This window comes from Bubalus bubalis, chromosome 1 (genome assembly GCF_019923935.1).
Source record: "Bubalus bubalis isolate 160015118507 breed Murrah chromosome 1, NDDB_SH_1, whole genome shotgun sequence".
Taxonomy (NCBI): domain Eukaryota; kingdom Metazoa; phylum Chordata; class Mammalia; order Artiodactyla; family Bovidae; genus Bubalus; species Bubalus bubalis.
This window is the reverse complement of record NC_059157.1, coordinates 95480164-95501563: the sequence shown is the minus strand read 5'-3', so window position 1 is coordinate 95501563 and position 21400 is coordinate 95480164. Positions and strand designations below refer to the sequence as shown.

Sequence of the window (21400 nt, the reverse complement as noted above, 5' to 3'; positions counted from 1 at the left end):
CTCGGTGGAGGAGAATTTATTTTCATACTCTAGTGTCAGAAATTTGCCACTTAGAGACATTTTCAAAGTGGTAGGAGTGGTGGGTTAAAACTGGGGACATCTCAGAGGTGAAGGTGCAATATATGTGATGCTTGTAAAAACCCTCCAAATGACTAATAGCACTATGATCTTGGCCCATTTAGAGGATTGTCACTGTGATGGATTATCATTTAATATTAGACTAAATAAATATTTTTCTATGAACATGGGCTTCCATCAGAATTTTCAGTGATGATTGTTAAAAATGCAGATTCCTAGACCCCTCCTCATACCTACTATATTGGAATTTTAGGAGGTGCTCATTGACTTTGAAAATGATGGTATTAAATGTTGATCAAACCACTGCAAGGTCTATAAAGCCACTATTCAATGGGTTAGAATTAAAAAGAGAGACTTGTGTTCAGGAAGAAAGGATAACTTCTCTTTTAGGTAGGACAAATCAATACTCACTGAATTGAATTCAGAGAAGTCAATGCTCCTATTTTAGAGTTAAATTCATTTGGCTCTTTTCTCCTGTCAATCCAAAAGGCTTTTATATTCCAGTCATATTCTGTTAAGGGCCATTATCTTTGGAAAATTATTTTCTCCTAGCTTCAGCTAATTCCTAGTCAGTATATCTCTATCTTGCTAAAATCACATAGAGAATTCCAACTGACTGAAGAATGAAAGTTTGGAGAGTCAGTTGGTGTCCTGTCCAGATCTGAGTCTCAGTCTAGGCCAGCCCTGATTTAAGACTAACACAGCAAAATAAAGAATTATAGATTTGAAGATGAGAGATAACTTCAACTTAAATAAAGAAGCAGCTATTGGTATCCATTACCTTGATTTCAGCATTGACAGATTTTTTTCACTTTCTCTGAGATTATCTAATTTGTTTGATTTTTTAACCTGTGATTCAAATATGATATTCAAATGCATCAATTTTTGAAACTAGATTTTTGGATTCCTGATATCAGTTTTACTACAAATTTTCTGAGTGACTTTAAGCATATGGCATTCCTTTGCAAAACTAGAATAGGATAAATACCACAAAGAATTGAAATGAAAAATAATAGATTAAAGGGAATTAAAAATTTACTAAAATTAAAACTGTTAGAGAAATGTTTTCAGGTAATCTTTGAATCATCTGAACACAAAACATGGATTAAATAAGAGCAACATAGTCTTTATCCTCTGTTGATCTTGGAAACATTCCTGTACAAGATAAAGTCTCTGATCCATAAAACATGAAATGATTTAACTGTCAAGACAAGGATTGTAAAGAATGGACACCAGGAAAAAAAAAAAAGAACCTTATGATGATGATACCAAATGCAAAATAAATAAATAAAACTTACCATAATGCAGTACAGGAAGATGGAATTGAAGATTTTAAACTAATGAAGAATAACTTCAAATTTTCTTACTTTTTTTAATGCCAGAAAGGAAATACTCACTAGCAGAGACATTCAAGGAGTTTACTGTTCTCTCCAGCTGGTTTTCTGCTGTGCAAGTTAATGTAACATTCTCTTCAGGGGAAATGATAATTTTACTATAATACCTGCCATTGATATATGGAGATTCCTCTGTCTGGAAAAAGAAAAGGAAAATGGCTTTAGAAATGGAAATGAATTAAAAACATAGGAAAGAGTAACACTGAATGAACCAAGATAGGTGCAGTACTCTGTGGCATTATCTGGCATGCAAGGGTATATGTACCATTTCAGGTTTATAACTACATCAAAGAGGAAAAAGAATAGTGAATCCATACTTGGATTTCTCTTTATGTTTCTATTATTAATTTTAGTAATTAAACTAAGCTCTTCTTTTTCAATAGATGCTCGTTAGTTTATATTTTGACATGATAGTGCCTATCTCAAAATAATTAGAGATTAACTCATCACCAGTTTTCTTCTAATAAACTTATGAGTTTAATTCTATTTGTAAACTACATCCTCAGTTAGTAGAGCATGAACCTCTTAATCCCAGGGTGATAAATTCGTTCCCTAAGTTGGGTGGTTGCTCTCCTATGTTTAGGGCTTCCCTGGTGGCTCGGCAGTAAAGAATCTGCCTGGAATGCCAGAGATGTATGCAGGAGATGTGGGTTCAATCTCTGGATCAGGACGATCCCCTGGAGAAGGAAATGGCAACCCACTCCAGCATTCTTGCCTATATTCTTTCCTGGGCAATCTCAAGGACAGAGGAGCCTGGTGGACTACAGTCTGCAAGAGTTGGACATGACTTGTGGACTAAACAACAAAACTCATTCCCCTCCACTATAACGGTGAATTCTTTTATTTTAAACCATGATACATACATGCATAGGTATGTATGGTTTTCTCATGGGAAAACCAGACTCTCTTTCTCAATTTATTTGAGTTAAATACAGAGGATGGGTTCTTTTTCAGTGACTAGTGATGAGGGTAACCACTGCTATTTAATTTCTTCAAACATAAGAGACCATTCACATTACTCTCTTCTGGATTCTCAGTCCAACTCCACTAAAGCAAGCATATACTTGCATTGTTTTCTGAGACATATTTTACACACCACGTCCTCTAGTCCTCTATTGCTCTATATTTGCTTTCTTCTCAAATGCATTGTAAAGGCCTTGAGGACAGGAGAGAGCTTCATGATTAGAGATATCATGGAGTCCCTGGGATAGGGGTGGGACAGAGGTATCAGCAGTTGTAAAATAATAGATTCACCATGTGATTGAGGAGGGAACAAATAAAAAAATTATGGCTGGATCAGCACAAGCCTAGGACAAGAAAAATAACATATCACCTAGTGGGCCAGAATCAATCCTTCTCCTTGACAATGAAGAATGGATTATTATTTTTATCTTCATAGTAAGTTCACCTGCTATTTTTCCAATTCCCACCAGTATTTTTCATATGACTTTCTCACTGAACTTTTCTCATATGACTTTTTTTTGGTTTTTATTACTTTATCTCTACAAAATGCCTTTGCCTATTTCTAGGTTGACCTTTTAAATCTTTGTACCTTTTTCTTCATTAAACACTTATCTGATACTTATTTTTCTATTTCTTATGTTTGCATTACCCAGAAACAAAAGGTTTTTTTGATATAATTATTATTAAATTGAACTAGAGAGCAAAAAAAAGAATAGAGTAGAATAGAAACAGTAATTTTTGATGCTAAAAAAGAGATCTAAACATTGTTAGCAATTCAGGTCTTTATTCTGAAATCAAGAGCCTCTTTGTCATCCTCAGGCATATTCTCCTGCTTGTGTGTCCCATCACATATAACCAAATCAGGAAGCATTTGCTTGTGTCCACTCCTTTAGGGAAATTCCATACTTGAGTTATGCAAGTAAACATGCATCACCCATAGCTGAAAGAGCCAAAATTCACCAAGTTCTGCAAAACTAGACTACATAAGCTGGAACAGTAGCCCACCTTCCCTAGACAGAGAAAGAGTGGACACTTTAAATTACGATTCTGGTGTATGCATGCCTTCTCAGATTTCAACTGAGTCTAAAGCTGGGAAAGAGGGAACACAGAAGATTCAAATAATCAAATGGCTCATGTGGGTATTCCTGAGGAGTCTTTAAGTGGCTCCACTGAGAAGAGAGACATAAAGACTGTCGTGGAGAGAATAGAATTAACCAATATGTCAGTAACCCAAGTTGACAGGCAATTTAATGGGATTACATATCTGAACAGTTTGTGATAAGCCGGATTCTCATATTTTTTTTTCAAAGAGAAAATTATTGGTAGTGTTCATACATTCTTAGCCTTTTACTACTGCAAACTAAAATGGTGTGACAAAGGTACAAATATTACTGTTTGGTTTACATACAAGTTTGTTTAGCAGAAATCATCCTAGATACTATATATTTAGCTAGCCTTACTTTGGCCCCAGTACACACAGATCAGACCATATGTTCACAGTGACTATGTTCTTCACCATTCCCCAGGGCCCAGTCTCAAGAAGAAATAACCCATAATGTGCATAAAAGTAAGTAAAGTGTAAGTGAGGCCACTTATACTGAGACGTGGAAGTTCAGGATGTAGGTAAATATATACCTTAATGTTTTAATCACCCAAATTTCAGGAATTAGTGACCATGGGGTAATACCTAATTTATATATTTTTAAAATTCATTTTTAATTGGAGGATAATTGCTTTACAATGCTGTGTTGGTTGCTGTGGTACAACAATGTGAATCAGCCTTAAGCATACATATATCCCCCGACTTGAGACTTCCTCCCACCCCCCACCCTATGACACCCCTCTAGGTCATCACAGAGCACCCTATGCTATATAGCAGCTTCCCATGAGATATCTATTTTATACATTGTCATATACATATGTCAATACTACTCTCTTAATTTGTCCAGATACTGACCACAACAAAATAAGTCTTCCATGCTCCATGACCCTAGGATTTTAAATTTCTCTTTGAGTTACGGTCTTCCTTTGGGAAAATTAAGAAGTCAGCAAAAGCTTCCTCTGAGGACATAGTGTGAATTTTGTGTTGATAATGTTAGCTTACAGTTTAGGTACCTAAATAAAACCCCACACTGGACCAAGTACAGCACTCAACAAGAAGACAAATACTTGCTTGGTTTATGACACTTCCACTGCCAGTAATTGTCCACTGTATAGCTGGCTTCGGAAAACCTTCCACATGGCAGATTATTGTTTTAGACAGTCCACTAGGATCAGTTTTCTTTGTCATTTTGATTTGAGGTTTTCCTAAAAATATTACAATTAAAATAAGATGTTGAACTGAGATTATAAAAGAAACAGATATTAAATTCTCAAAGAAAATTTTGAATTGGTGCTCACGTATTTTATTACCTTCTACAATTAGAGTCAACGACTCTCTTTTCTTTAATCCTTCAACCTCTTGCAGAGCTGTTTCACAGACATAGTTTCCAGCATCCTGATAATGAAGACTAGAAAATGATGGGCTAGATCGAAGCTTGATGTTATCCTGATTAAATAAAAAGTTAATTACGTCACATGGCACAATTATAGCTCTCCATGTATTTATTATATAATAATAAAGACCGAAATTATTCTTCTGGGTCTAATGAAAATTTCTTTTCTTAACTTCAAATGCTTTCACAAATAGACTTCCTTTTTCCTCTGTACTTTTAGAGTTAGACAAATCAGAGTTTTATTTCAGACTCTTCCATTTACTGAATTTATATTTGGAACAAGTTCATAAACTTCTGAGATTCAGCTTCCTTACTTGTAAATAGGGTAGTAATCTTACCATATTAAAGACAGTTATCAAGACATGGAATCTATTACAGAACAATTAAGACAAAAATGTTTTTTAAAGAAAACTTTTAAATGGCTTACTATGCAAAAATTTCTATGAACAAATAAAATGCAACATTTAACTTTGAAAATAATTTTATATATAGAAAATAATACTATTTACCAGGAATTGAAATGCTCCTAAGGCAACTAAACACAATCTTAAGATTATATGGTCTTTGTACACTATAATTTTTTTTCCATTTCCATCAACTAACCAACAGGCAGGCAATATTGATCAGCACTACTGATATGAGTTATTTAATCAACAACAGTAACTGCAGCTTATGTGGAAACTGGTTTAACCAAGTAAACTTAGCTTCTCTAGTTCTGAGTAAAACACACCCTGAGTGTTCATATACCAAAAACCTATCAAGCCCTTTGACCATTAACTACCACAAACACATCATGTTAAGTATTCAGTCTATGGAATGACATTTTAACTATCTGAGCAAATGAAATGTTGTGATGAGGCTGTGTTTAAGAGAAAATGAAATAATAAACTGAGTTTTAAGAGTTAAGATAACAAGTAACAGAGGATCTGGCATGAAAAGAGATCAAAAACCAATAGAAAATAATTTACATTTTCATCTAAAAGAAACTGGAGCAATATACTTCCCACAACTTTTTACAAAGATAATTCTTGTCAACCCCTATTTTAAGTGGTTTGATGTGTTTTTGTCAACTCAATACTGCTTAAGTGCTTCTGCTACATGTCACATTACAGGAATAAACAGACTGGGTATATACTAGTTAAGGATTTGAGTGGAGGGAACATAGTAACAACCTTTCCCTTTGTTGATAAAGAAAGAAAGTGAATGTGAAGTTGCTCAGTCATGTCCAACTCTTTGCGACCCCATGGACTATATATAGCCTACCAGGCTCCTCTGTCCATGGGATTTTCCAGGCAAGAGTACTGGAGTGGGTTGCCATTGCCTTGACACAGGGATTGAACCTAGGTCTCCCACATTGTAGGCAGACACTTCACCATCTGAGCCACCAGGGAAGTCCTGCTGATAACCTTATCTATGTTGATAACCTTAGTTAATAACCTTATCTCAAATCACCAATTTCCAATCCTACTGATCTCACTCTAAAAAGATAACAGCAATGCTTGCGTCCCTAGATAATGACCTACATTTCAGATGATAACAAGAACATAAGTGCTCAGGACAGCATATTAAAAAGCAGAGACATTACTTTGCTGACAAAGGTTCATCTAGTCAAAGCTAGTAGTCGTGTATGGATGTGAGAGTTGGACCATAAAGAAAGCTGAGCACCGAAGAATTGACGCTTTTGAACTGTAGTGTTGGAGAAGACTCTTGAGGGTCCCTTGGACTACATGGAGATCCAACCAGTCAATTGTAAATGAAATCAGTCCTGAATATTCATTGGAAGGACTGATTCTGAAGCTCAAGCTCCAATACTTTGGCCACTTGATGTGAAGAACTGGCTCATTTGAAAAGACCCTGATGCTGGGAAAGACTAAAGAGGGGAGAAGAAGGGGACAACAGAGGATGAGATGGTTGGATGGCATCACCGACTCAACGGTCATGAGTTTGGGTAAACTCAGGGAGTTGGTGATGGACAGGGAGGTCCATGGGGTCACAAAGAGTCAGACACAACTGAGCAACAGAACTAAACTGAACTGAAACACTCAGGAAATACAGACTAAGCTCTTAGTATGTTCCAGGTGTTCTACTATGGTGGAACCCACATTCAGACATTTAAGGTCAGTCTCCAGAAAGGCAGAAGGTTATGTAACTATAGTGTTTATGCTTAGGTGTTTACCCATAGGTGTTTATGCTGGGTAAGGCCTGAGCCTGAGCCTCTACTCTGTCACCTATGAGCTCTCTGATTTCTCTCACTTCAAGTTCTTTGAAATAATGTAGGGAACTAACCATTTTCTTGCATATTTCACAGGGTTGTTATAAACACACTGTTAACAACATTATGGGTTAAAACACACTGGAAATTGCTAAAATATATAACTGTATATGCGTGTGTGTCCATATGCATGTGTATAATTATTTAGTAAATACACATAATTAAATTAATGCCCCAAACTAAGTTTCAGAGCAACAATTATGGATGCCATAGTGATGTTGAGTACCTCTAAATTTTATTGTAGTAATCTTTATTATTATATATAAAAAAAGAGAGCATGAGTTTTTGTGTATAAACATATTACACACGAATATACAAGAGAAGCCTAAAAGGAGTCAGTCCAAAAGTGGAACATTACCAAGAATATTACTTACTTTCATCCACACCACAGTTGCATTCCTACTGGCAGATATTGTGCATGACACAGGCAGAGCATCGCCAATCTGCTTAGTCACCTCCCCACTTGGGTTTAAGGACAAATCCAAATCTGTGAAGCAGAAAAATATGCTTGAAATACAACTCCAGAAAGTAAGACAGTCAAAATATTTTTGGAGAAAAAAAATAGATGAAAGAAAGAAAAACTCCTGCTAACTCTACTTGAAATTCAGAAGTGATTTATGTGACTGAAATAACTCAAGTGTAGCATAATCACTCTAGTTTTTCAAGCCAGCTTTGAGACCAGTTTGGACAAGTGCAAATGGTCAATTTAATTGATTATGCGTTTATATGCAGTTAACATGATTGATGTTTTGAATGCATGTAAGTATTCATCTGGGGTCTATCACCTTCAGAAAAAAATTCTTAAATCACTTCTGGAAGAAAATAAAGATGATGACTAAGTAAATATTATGAAAAGAATTGATAAGACATACCATGGGAAATCAAGTATATTTAGACGGCAGGTGATAAACTAAATTATCATAAGGTGTTTACATGTTTCTTCAGAGAGAACTGACGACAGTAGCTAGATATTTAAAAAAAAATGCTATCCCATTTCTCATGCAGTTGAAAAAAGATTCTACAGAACAAGTCAAAACATAAGAATAATAAATGTTTTTCTTGAGTCACTGCTGTCAGGGTCCTTACCCTTGCTGGGAGTCACAGTCTACCTTACCTCCCTAGGATGCCCTCCAACACTGCTGATCTCTGGACCTGCTTTGGACAAGGCAACTCAGATTCAACTCAGATTCTGGTCCTAGTCCTGTGTGTTCTTGCCTCCAATGTCCACAGCTATCAGAATTAGTGCGTTTTCTTTTGTGGAAGCTCTCAATGACCTTTTATATATTCCATAGACACAGAGTCTGCCTAGTTGATTGTGTGGATTTAATCTGTAGCTTGCACAGCTGGTGGGAAGGTTTTGGGTCTTCCTTAGCCACACTGCCCATGTGTTTCAATCGTGGTTTTATTTCCACCTCTACACGTGGGTCATCCACTGAGGTTTGTTCTTGAGGCTGCCCTGGAGGACTTGAATTTGTCCCTGTGAAGGCCAGGTGGAGGTGGTGCAGCTGCTTGGGTCGCAGGGGTTCTGGCAGCAACAGGTACCCAGGGGAGTTGGCAGCTAGGGCAGCAGGGAATATAGTGTTCTAGAAGGGTATGGAAACCAGTATTGGCCAATATGCTCCAGTATTCTTGCCTGGAGAATCCCCCTCCCTGACAGAGAAGCCTGGCAGGTCACAGTCTACAGGGTCACAAAGACTCGGACAGGACCGAAGTGACCCTGTGCGCATAGACAAAAGACTTTTTTGGCCTGTGGCAGCTCTGCCCCAGTGAGAGTTGAGTGTGAAGGTGGCACAGCTGTTTGCCTTGCGGGGACTCTGGCAGTGCCAAGTGTGCAGGGACACAGACTGCCTCCGCTGCAGGAGTTATGGCCCTATCAGGGTCTTTTTTCGAGCCTCTTGTAGCTGGCGATCAGAAGGTCTCTTTGGCCAGTCTTTCTCCATAGCTCCACCCATTCAGGCATTTAGTGGGTTCCCTTGCCTGGGGTCCTTCTGTGTTGTTCGGCACATAGAGGGGCCCCCTGGCTGGGGTCCTACTCTAGTTCTGCACTGGGGTGGGGTCCTACTTTGTAGTTCAGTGTGTCAGGTGTTTGAAGGGCCAGCGTCTGTATTGTTCAGCTGCTGATGCTGCCAAGTGGGGAGAGAGGCTATGGTGATGGCTCCACCCTCTACGTGTGACTCAGCATTACTGCCTTGCTTCCATGGCTGCCTGGCTTTCCTCCACTGGCATTTCCCACCACGATCTCCTCCCTCACATCCCCTCAATCTGTCTCTCTGCAGTCAACAGCATCCCTTGCTCTGGGATTGCTCCACAATCTCTAAACCCCAGCTCCCAGCCGCTGCATCTTTCAGGGGACCAGCATTCCTGTCTGGGGTGTGTATGGCTGCAGCAAGGACTGTCTGATTCTCATTCCATTTAGACTGCCACAGATCAGCTGTTTCACTCTCAGCCTTAAATGCTTCTCCTCTGACTCAGATAACTGCCTTGATGTAGGGATCGGACCATTGCTTCAGTTCCCCTCCCCAAGAGGCAAGTCCAATAACACTCCTGTTTTTTCCTCTAGTTCCTTCATCCTACTGAGCTTGATGTGGTTTTATATAATCTTTTCCACTGATCAGGTACTCCTGTCTGCTCTCAGCTGGTGTTCTGCATGCACTTCTGTGTCTGAAGGTGTATTCCTGATATATCCGTGGAGAGAGATGTGTTCCACATCCACCTACTCCCCACCATCTTGTTCTCTCCAGTTGAAATTTTCAATAAGATTTATTGTTAGGTATACTGTCAGCAGATACCATTTTTTAAAAACACAGCATAAACACATCTAAGGAAGTATAATCTTTCAGATGGAAAGTAATTTCTATAAAAAACTACTGTCATAGTATGATTTGTATGAGGAAAATCCAGTTCAATAGAACCTTTATTGTACAGCTACTAGGTTCCAAGCACTGACAGGAGATACTGAGATGAATAATGAGCTTACAATTTACAATTTGAGGTAGAGGTAATATGCACTCAACTATGTGATGACACTACATAGCAGCATGAAATCAGTACCTAGTGGTAAATGTGTTATAGATTAGGAGCTCAAGAAATATTTGCTGAAAAACTAGAGTAAAGGCTACAGACAGAGGTACAAGCAAAGACTTACAGGAAAGTGGAGAACAGAACCAAACTGGGTTACAAGGCAGTAATAAAGGTTTTGTATGGGAGGTGATATCTGTCTGTGGCCCCTGATGGTTGAGAAGGGCTTTGATAAGTGGAGATGTTGATAAAACTTCTGCCACATAAGCAAAGGCAAAGAGGTGAGAGAGGGTGGTGGATTTCACAATGGCAAGTAAAATGGTATCAGTGGTTAAAACACATGGAAGATAAACCTATACAAGTAATTAAGGCTAGCCTATGAGGGACTATGCTTGCCATACTAAGTGAAGTGAAAGTACTAGTCTTTGCAACCCCATGGACTGTAACCTGCCAGGCTCCTCTGTCTTTGGAATTCTCCAGGCAAGAATTATGGACTGGGTAGCCATTCCCTTCTCCAGGGGTTCTTCCTGACCCAGGGATTGAACTCAGGTCTCCTGCATTGCAGATGGATTCTTTACTGTCTGAGCCACCAGGGAAGTCCATTTCAATTTGGTGATTTAGATGTATTCATTCATTAGTTCAATAAACATTCAGAGATGACAAAGCCTATTAGACATTATTAGAGTTATTGTATGCGTCTGTGCTAAGTTGCTTCAGTCGTGTTCGACTCTGTGCGACCCTATGTACCGTAGCCAGCCAGGCTCCTTCTGTGTTCATGGGATTCTCCAGGCCAGAATACTGGAGTGGGTTGCCATGCCCTCCTCCAGGGAATCTTCCCTACCCAGGGACTGAACCCGTGTCTCTTAAGTCTCCTGCACTTGTAGGCATATTCTTTACCAGTGGCATCACCTTGGAAGACTGCCATACAGAGTTGGGACTCTATCCTATGGCAGTGGGGATTTGCCATTGCACCTGGTCCTTCCCGTTGGTTTTTCATGTTATAATCACAATTTGTTGATTGTTTGCAACATTATTTTTAATACTTGTTTCACCTACTAGGCTATAAGCATCATGAGGGTAGGGACCATGACCTGAGTTGTCACTGTGTATCCACAGTGCCTGGCACATTGTAGTCCTTCAAAAACTATTGTTGAATGAAGTGAAGAAGCATGTTTCTCAGTTTCTCATTAATATAAAAATATACATTATCACATAGAAAAGTGGAGTTTCCTCAGACTATTTTGTTGAGTTATATTTAGATGAAAATTCAATTCGGGTCGAGTTAAAGCCTTTATTAGTTGGACAGATAACTTGCCAGTGAGAAGACAGAAGAAGTTTTTTTTAAAGAATGATGATGGAGTTTGAAAGCTCAGATGAAGAATCTATATGTGAATGAATCAGCAGAGGACTAGTACTTCAGCAACTATGGTTCTGTGGACTGAAAGCCTAATGAGAGGTCTGTTCTGCTATCATGTGCAAGTGCTGGTGGGCACTTCTCTATCCACTCCCTTTAGTCATCTATGAAAAGAAAACAAATCTTGCTTTTTTGGAAACAATTTAGGATAAGTAGGCTAAAATAGGATTTTTATGTTTTCATTTCATGTGAAAGTGAAAGTGTTAATCGCTCAGTTGTGTCTGACTCTTTGCGACCCCATAGACTGTAGTCTTCCAGGCTCCTCTGTCTACGGATTTTCCAGGCAAGAATACTGGAGTGGGTTGCCATTTCCTTCTCCAGGGTTCATTTCATGTAATTTAGAGGAAAATCTTGATTTACTTGCAATGTTGGTAGCTCAGCTGGTAAAGAATCTACCTGCAATGCAGGAGACCTGGTTCAATTCCTGGGTCAGGACGATCCCCTGGAGAATGGATAGGCTATCCACTCTAGTATTCTTGGGCTTCCCTGGTGGCTCAGCTGGTAAAGAACCTACCTGCAATGCAGGAGACCTGGGTTCAATCCTGGGTTGGGAAGATCCCCTGGAGAAGGGAATGGCTACCCATTCCCAGTATTCTAGCCTGGAGATTCCACGGACTGTATAGTCTATGGGGTACCAAAGAGTTGACACGACTGAGCAACTTTCATTTTCTTCACTACTTTAGCTTTTAAAGAGCAATACAGGCTTTAAAGCCCAGTGTTAGAGCCTACCTTGCAAAACCTAAATGTATTTAAATTAAATCTAATTAAATTGTGCTGAAATTCAATTAAACTGTTGCATGCTTTTAATTTTTCTTTTTTTTTTAACCACAGCTGATCACTGAGTTATTATGCAGCTGCAGCCAAGCCTTGTGCCTAATCCTTCTGCCCTCTTTCCCTTTCTGCCTGATATCCAGGTGGGTTCTGAGTAGCTAGTATCTCTTAAACATAACCACACTGTACCATCTCTAAGCACTGGATTATTGATTACTGGTCCAAAGATCTCATGAGCAATGATTACAGAAAATTATTCCACAGGCAATTCTATTTAGTGGTTCTATTCCCTCACTTCACTTCTTTTTCCCTATGGAGCAAACTGGATAAATGATCCCAGGACAGAATAGTTCTCAGAGAAAAGGTAGCACAGTTGTTATCTGAGAAGTTGCTGCTTTCTAACTTGCCCCTGATGCCAGACACATTCTGATCTGTTCGACATGAAAATGAGCAAACAGAGAAGTAGCTTGGTTGTGAATCTTAATATTCGACTGTCACCACAGTGCCCTCCAGGGTGTGCTCCCAACATGAGACACTCAAAAGCAACCGTCTGGTTACTCCATTCCCCAATGTACTGCCTTACATCTCCTTCAAAGTTTTAACTCCTCTCCTACATGTTTTCCAAGCATTATCAGTAAAGTGAAAGATTTAGAAACATTTTCTCAGAACAGTTTCTAACATCTCTTTCCATTTTCAAACAAAGAAACACAATGAATGGGATTGTAATGGATCATGTCTAAAGAAACCTTACTGTAATGGATCATGGCTAGAAGTGTTGTTGGGTACAATGGACTTATTAAAAACTTCCATCTATATCTCTAAGCAAAACTGACATTTGCCCAAAGAATGCTGTGAATTCTAGTGTCACCAGGGAGAAGTTCAAATTAGTTGCCCATTTCTACAATGCATTGGGTACATCAGTAATACAGACAGTCAGGAATTACAAAAAAGAGAATTGAAATAAAGGTCTATTTTCTATATATATTTATTATTTTCAATCTCCTGGAATAAATATAACTTTTGGAGCATCTGGTGTATAAAAGAGGGTTAAAAAGTATATCCATGGTGATTTTCAAGTTATGTTTCCAGAAAATTCTTGTCCTTCTGTACAGAGACCATTAAACAACTCTTGGTGGTATCTACCTCCTCCTCCAAAGTTGAGTCTATTCAACTTTGTGTTGCTTGGGTTGAGGGATTAAGAGTACTCTGTAAATTAAAAAAGATACTTAATCTATACTTTTCTAGGCCAAATGAAAAGTTTTTAAACTTCAAGAATACTCTAATATTAACTTAAAATATAAAACAATTTGTTACTTTAAGGTATATGCATTGTTGCTATTGCTCCTCTCGGCTGCCGCCCCTGACCTCGGATGTGGGGTAATTCCTCCTGGTCTCGGACCCTGACCTCGGATGCGGGGTAGCTCCTCCCAGCCACCGCCCCTGACCTCGGACATGGGGTAGCTCCTGTTGGCTGTACCTGCGCCGTCGCAGCCTAGCACTCTCGGCCACTGACCCTGACCTCGGACGTGCGGTAACTCCTCTTGGCTGCCTCCTCTTGGGCATGGGGGTCCTCGCGGCTTCTGCCTCTGACCTCAGACGTGGGGTAGCTGCCTGTGCTAAATGCGCCGGTCGCAGCCGCCTGCGCCCGAGGCCAGGGGCAGGGGCTGGGAGGACCTACCCCACGCAGGAGGCCAGGGGCGGCGCCCGGGAGGAGCAACCCCACCTCCAAGGAGTGGTGGCTGTGCGGGCACAGGAGGGCCTAGAGGAGCTATTCTGCGTTCAAGGTCAGAAGCGGGGGCAGCGGTGAGGAGATACCCCTCGTCCAAGGTAAGGAGCAGAGGCTGCGCTTTGCTGGAGCAGCCGTGAAGCAATAGCCCACATCCAAGGTAAGAGGAACCCAAGTAAGATGGTAGGTGTTGCAAGAGGGCATCAGAGGGCAGACACACTGAAACCATAATCACAGAAAACTAGTCAATCTAATCACACTAGGACCACAGCTTTGTCTAACTCAATGAAACTAAGCCATGCCTGTGGGGCCACCCAAGACAGGCGGGTCATGATGGAGAGGTCTGACAGAATGTGGTCCACTGGAGAAGGGAATGGCAAACCACTTCAGTATTCTTGCCTTGAGAACCCCATTAACAGTATGAAAAGGCAAAATGAGAGGATACTGAAAGAGGAACTCCCCAGGTCAGTAGGTGCCCAATATGCTACTGGAGATGAGTGGAGAAATAACTCCAGAAAGAATGAAGGGATGGAGCAAAAGCAAAAACAATACCCAGTTGTGGATGTGACTGGTGATGGAAGCAAGGTCCGACGCTGTAAAGAGCAATAATGTATAGGAACCTGGAATGTCAGGTCCATGAATCAAGGCAAATTGGAAGTGGTCAAACAAGAGATGGCAAGAGTGAACGTCTACATTCTAGTAATCAGCGAACTAAAATGGAGTGGAATGGGTGAATTTAACTCAGATGACCATTATGTCCACTACTGTGGGCAGGAATTCCTCAGAAGTGGAGTAGCCATCATGGTCAACAAAAGAGTCCGAAATGCAGTACCTGGATGCAATCTCAAAAACGACAGAATGATCTCTGTTCGTTTCCAAGGCAAACCATTCAATATCACAGTAATCCAAGTCTATGCCCCAACCAGTAACGCTGAAGAAGCTGAAGTTGGACGGTTCTATGAAGACCTACAAGACCTTTTAGAACTAACACCCAAAAAAGATGTCCTTTTCATTATAGGGGACTGGAATGCAAAAGTAGGAAGTCAAGAAACACCTGGAGTAACAGGCAAATTTGGCCTTGGAATATGGAATGAAGCCGGGCAAAGACTAATAGAGTTTTGCCAAGAAAATGCACTGGTCAAACACCCTCTTCCAACAACACAAGAGAAGACTCTACACATGGACATCACCAGATGGTCAACACCGAAATCAGATTGATTATATTCTTTGCAGCCAAAGATGGAGAAGCTCTATAAAGTCAACAAAAACAAGACCAGGAGCTGACTGTGGCTCAGATCATGAACTCCTTATTGCCAAATTCAGACTTAAATTGAAGAAAGTAGGGAAAACCACCGGAGAAGGCAATGGCACCCCACTCCAGCACTCTTGCCTGGAAAATCCCACGGACAGAGGAGCCTGGAAGGTGGCAGTCCATGGGGTCACTGAGGGTCAGGCATGACTGAGCGACTTCACTTTCACTTTTCACTGTCATGCATTGGAGAAGGAAATGGCAACCCACTACAGTGTTCTTGCCTGGAGAATCCCAGGGATGGCGGAGATGCCATCTATGGGGTCGCACAGAGTCGGACACGACTGAAGCGACTTAGCAGCAGCAGCAGGGAAAACCACTAGGCCATTCAGGTATGACCTAAATCAAATCCCTTATGATTATACAGTGGAAGTGAGAAATAGATTTAAGGGACTAGATCTGATAGACAGACTGCCTGATGAACTATGGATTGAGGTTCGTGACATTGTATAGGAGACAGGGATCAAGACCATCCCCATGGAATGGAAAAGAAATGCAAAAAAGCAAAATGGCTGTCTGGGGAGGCCTTACAAATAGCTGTGAAAAGAAGAGAAGTGAAAAGCAAAGGAGAAAAGGAAAGATATAAGCATTTGAATGCAGAGTTCCAATAGCAAGGAGAGATAAGAAAGCCTTCCTCAGCGATCAATGCAAAGAAATAGAGGAAAACAACAGAATGGGAAAGACTAGAGATCTCTTCAAGAAAATTAGAGATACCAAAGGAACATTTCATGCAAAGATGGGCTTGATAAAGGACAGAAATGGTACGGACCTAACAGAAGCAGAAGATATTAAGAAGAGGTGGCAAGGATACACAGAAAAACTGTACAAAAAAGATCTTCACAACCCAGATAATCACGATGGTGTGATCACTGACCTAGAGCCAGACATCCTGGAATGTGAAGTCAAGTGGGCCTTAGAAAGCATCACTATGAACAAAGCTAGTGGAGGTGATGGAATTCCAGTTGAGCTATTTCAAATCCTGAAAGATGATGCTGTGAAAGTACTTCACTCAATATGCCAGGAAATTTGGAAAACTCAGCAGTGGCCACAGGACTGGAAAAGGTCAGTTTTCATTCCAATCCCAAATAAGGCAATGCCAAAGAATGCTCAAACTACTGCACAATTGCACTCATCTCACACGCTAGGAAAGTAATGCTCAAAATTGTCCAAGCCAGGCTTCAGCAATATGTGAACCATGAACATCCAGATGTTTAAGCTGGTTTTAGAAAAGGCAGAGGAACCAGAGACCAAATTGCCAACATCTGCTGGATCATCGAAAAAGCAAGAGAGTTCCAGAAAAACATCTATTTTTGCTTTACTGACTATGCCAAAACCTTTGACTGTGTGGATCACAATAAACTGTGGAAAATTCTGAAAGAGATGGGAATACCAGACCACCTGACCTGTCCCTTGAGAAATTTGTATGCAGGTCAGGAAGCAACAGTTAGAACTGGACATGGATCAACAGACTGGTTCCAAATAGGAAAAGGAGTACGTCAAGGCTGTATATTGTCACCCTGCTTATTTAACTTCTATGCAGAGTACATCATGAGAAATGCTGGGCTGGAAGAAGCACAAGCTGGAATCAAGATTGCCGGGAGAAATATCAATAACCTCAGATATGCAGATGACACCACCCTTATGGCAGAAAGTGAAGAAGAACTAAAAAGCCTCTTGATGAAGGTGAAAGAGGAGAGTGAAAAAGTTGGCTTAAAGCTCAACATTCAGAAAACAAAGATCATGGCATCCGGTCCCATCACTTCATGGGAAATAGATGGGGAAACAGTGGAAACAGTGTCAGACTTTGTTTTTTGGGGCTCCAAAATCACTGCAGATGGTGACTGCAGCCATGAAATTAAAAGACGCTTACTCCTTGGAAGGAAAGCTATGACCAACTTAGACAGCATATTGAAAAGCAGAAACATTACTTTGCCAACAAAATTCCATCTAGTCAAGACTATGGTTTTTCCAGTGGTCATGTATGAATGTGAGAGTTGGACTGTGAAGAAAGCTGAGCGCCAAAGAATTGATGCTTTTGAACTGTGGTGTTGGAGAAGACTCTTGAGAGTCCCTTGGACTGCAAGGAGATCCAACCAGTCCATTCTGAAGGAGATCAGCCCTGGGATTTCTTTGGAAGGAAAGATGCTAAAGCTCAAACTCCAGTACTTTGGTCACCTCATGCGAAGAGTTGACTCATTGGAAAAGACTCTGATGCTGGGAGGGATTGAGGGCAGGACGAGAAGAGGGCGACAGAGGATGAGATGGCTGGATGGCATCGCTGACTTGATGGACATGAGTCTGAGTGAACTCCGGGAGTTGGTGATGGACAGGGAGGCCTGGCGTGCTGAGATTCATGGGGTCGCAAAGAGTTGGACACGACTGAGCGACTGAACTGAACTGAACCGATTGTTGTTATTGTTTAGTTGATAAGTTGCATCCGACTTTTTGCGACTCCATGGACTACGGCAAGCTAGGCTCCCCTGTCCTTCACTATCTCCCAGAGTTTGTCAGATTCATGTCCATTTAGTTGTGATGCTATCTAAACATCTCATGCTCTGCTGCCCCCTTCTTCTTTTGCTTTCAATCTTTCCCAGCATCATGGTCTTTTCCAGTGAGTTGGATCTTCGCATCAGGTGGCCAAAGTATTGCAACTTCAGCTTCAGCATTGGTCCTTCCAATGCACATTCAGGGTTGATTTCTTTTAGGTTTGACTGATTGTATCTCCTTGCAGTTCAAGGGACTCTCAATATCTTCTCAAGCACCCCAATTCAAAAGAATCAATTCTTCGGCACTCAGCCTTTTTTATGGTTCAACTCTCACATCCGTACATGACTACTGGAAAAACCATAACTTTGACTATATAGACCTTTGTTTGCCAAGTAATGTTTCTGCTTTTTAGTACACTGTCTAGATTTGTCAGAGCTTTTCTTCCAATGAGCCAGCATCTTTTAATTTCATGGCTGCAGTCACCATCTGAGGTGATTTTTAACCCAAGAAAATAAAGTCGTCACTGTTTCCATTGTTTTCCGTCTGTTTGCCATGAAGTGATAGGACTGCGTGCCATGATTTTCATTTTTTAAATGTTGAGTTTTAAGCCAGCTTTTTAACTCTCCTCTTTCACTTTCATTAAGAGGCTCTTTAGTTCTTCACTTTCTGCCATTAGAGTGGTAACATCTGCATATCTGAGGTTGTTGATATTTCCCCCAGCAATCTTGATTCCAGCTTGTGATTCACCCAGTGCAGCATTTTGCATGATGTACTCTGCGTATAAGTTAAATAGGAAGGATGACAATATACAGCTTTGATGTACTCCTTTCCCAATTTGGAACCAATCCATTGTTTCATGTCCAGGTCTAAGTGTTGCTTCTTGACCTGTATACAGGTTTCTCAGGACGCAGGTAAAGTAGTCTGGCATTCCTATCTCTTCAAGAGTTTTTCACAGTTTGTTGTGATCTATGCAGTCGAAGGCTTTAGTCAGTGAAGCATAGTCAGTGAAGCAGAAGTAGATGCTTTTTCTGGAATTCCCTTGCTTTCTCTATGATCCAACAAATGCTGGCAACTTGCTCTGGTTCCTCTGCCTTTTCTAACATCAGCTTGTAAATCTGTAAGTTCTCAGTTCACACTCTGCTGATGCCTTTCTTGAAGGATACTGAGCAGAATCATTTGAAATGAGTACAGCTGTGTGGTAGTTTGAACTTATACACAAGAACTATACAAAAAAGTTCTTAATGACCAGGATAACCACAACAGTGTGGTATCATTCACCTAGAGCCAAACATTCTGAAGTGTGAAGTCAAGTGGACCTTATGAAGCATTGCTACAAACAAAGCTAGTGGAGGTGATGGAATTCTAGCTGAGCTACTTCAAATCTTAAAAGATAATGCTATTAAAGTGCTGCACTCAACATGTCAGCAAATTTGGAAAACTCAGTAGTGGCCACAGGACTGCAAAAGGTTAGTTTTCATTCCAATCCCAAAGAGAGCAATGCCAAAAAATATTTTAAAAAAGATGTACATGAATATTTTAATACCGCAAATTGAAGACATTTAGATAGGAGACAGAGGTTTATCACTGCCAACAGTTACAATTATTAGATCTGTTCAAGATTTTAATACTGTAGGGCAAATTTAATATTGTAGGGCAAAGGGTAACATCAGATATGCAGATGTTACCACTCTAATGGCAGGACCAAATTTGGGTTCACTCTGACGGTCTCTAGTATATCTATTGAAATCACATTATTTAAGAAAAATAGAGTGCAATTTATTTGAAAAGACAGCAGAGTTAGACTATGAGAAAAGGCCTTTTAAATGAAGTTAGTAAAGAGAATAAATTGACTTACAGTGAACTGTGATGGCTGCTGAAGCAATCATGCTTTTTTTGTCTACCAGGGAGCATTTATAGTCTCCTGTTGCATTGCGTTTCACATCTGTCAGTGTGTAAGTATTTGAACTTCTAATTCCTTCAGGCTGTCCCTTTTGATAGAGGCAAAAACATCATATGATTATACTTGGTAGCTACAATAAGAACAGTTGTATTTGTTGATAAAAATGACATTTTTCTCAGATAAGAAAAAAAAAGGAATATGTTTCTTTGATTGGAAAAATGATATTAGATTTTGTATGATCTGAATCCTGGGAAAATAACTGATAATTTTATTCTAAGGAAATTGAGAAGGTAATTTACATTGTATTGATGGCATATATTTTGACATTATGGCTTGTGTTAAAGTAAAATTTAAAACATAGCTAATATTTTATTTTTACATTTATCTCTTAATTTAACAAAAAGATTTGAGAGAGCTTAAAAGAAAATATAACATATATCAAATTAAAGAAAGAAAGCAAGGAGGGAGAAAAGAAAGGAAGGAAGAGAGGTAGAAGGGGAGGGAAGAAGGAAGGAAGGAAGGAAGAGAGGAGAAAATAAATTTTTAAAAGAAAAAAGAACTAGTAACTAAGAATTAAAAAATATATTTTAAGTATTAGGAGTATATATTAACAAAAAACGTAGTGACTGCTAAAACTAAGACACAAATTTGGCTCTGTAATCCCTGAAAATCAACGTAGAAATGTAATTAGTTTAAAATTTTCATTTGCATATCAGACAAAAACACTATGTCAATTTATTAGGATACATAGAATCATCTGTCAACATTTAAGTATAAAGGTGAAAGTGAAAAGTGTTTAGTCGCTCCATCGTGTCCAACTCTTGGCGATCCCATGGACTGTAGGCTACCAGGTTCCTCTGCCCATATTCCAGGCAAGAATACTAGAGTGGGTTGACTTTCCCTTCTCCAGGGGATCTTGACCCAGGAATTGAACCTGGGTCTCCTGCATTGCACGTAGATTCTTTTCATCTGAGCCACTAGGAAAGCTCCTTAAAGTAAAAAGAAATCACTTATACTTGTCTTCTGAGTAATCTGTGGTTGATAGTCTTAAGCATTACTGCAGTGGGTGGCATTATGAACAGACCCCTTACTGCAGTAAACACAGTAAGAGTTGCATATGCTTCTCCCAAAGCAATGTTTTGTCAAACACAAACCTGAGAAGGCTATGGGAGAGCGAGCAAATGTCCTCAGACGTAGCTCTCACCTAGTCTGGCTCCACAGCACTATGACATCTAGAACACAGCCATATTATCCTCTAGATGTCACTTCTTTCAGTTCCAATACTGATAAAAGTTAAGAAAATGGCTCTTCATGACCATGTATGATGGCAAGATATAGCCCATTGCTTTCCTCTATCAAGCTAAATATAACGGGCAACACAAGTGTCCTTATATTGGATGTGTTCAGGAACACCCTCTGTGTGGATTTAGAATCCACATCAAACCATTTGCTATCATCATTCTACATTTTATATTTGTCTGCTTATGAAGAGCAGATTCTTTTAGTTTATTTGGATGATGAGACTTTGAGTTTCTACCATTATGGTTTCCTATGATCAGGTCTTCTCCTCTTT

The 21400-nt window shown here is 39.9% G+C and overlaps 1 protein-coding gene across 3 annotated transcripts in view; it reads right to left on the bottom strand.

Moving 5' to 3' along the window:
- The window catches only part of ALCAM (activated leukocyte cell adhesion molecule), a 217975-nt gene that overhangs the window by 17457 nt on the left and 179118 nt on the right, over positions 1–21400 (bottom strand). For all 3 annotated transcript variants that reach the window (XM_045165394.1, XM_045165393.1, XM_045165391.1), the window contains exons 8-12: positions 19783–19915; positions 7577–7689; positions 4848–4983; positions 4609–4742; positions 1476–1608 (exon numbers count right to left, since the gene is read on the bottom strand). In XM_045165394.1, coding sequence (XP_045021329.1) covers positions 1476–1608; positions 4609–4742; positions 4848–4983; positions 7577–7689; positions 19783–19915 — 649 coding nt within the window. The remainder of the gene's footprint in view (positions 1–1475; positions 1609–4608; positions 4743–4847; positions 4984–7576; positions 7690–19782; positions 19916–21400) is intronic.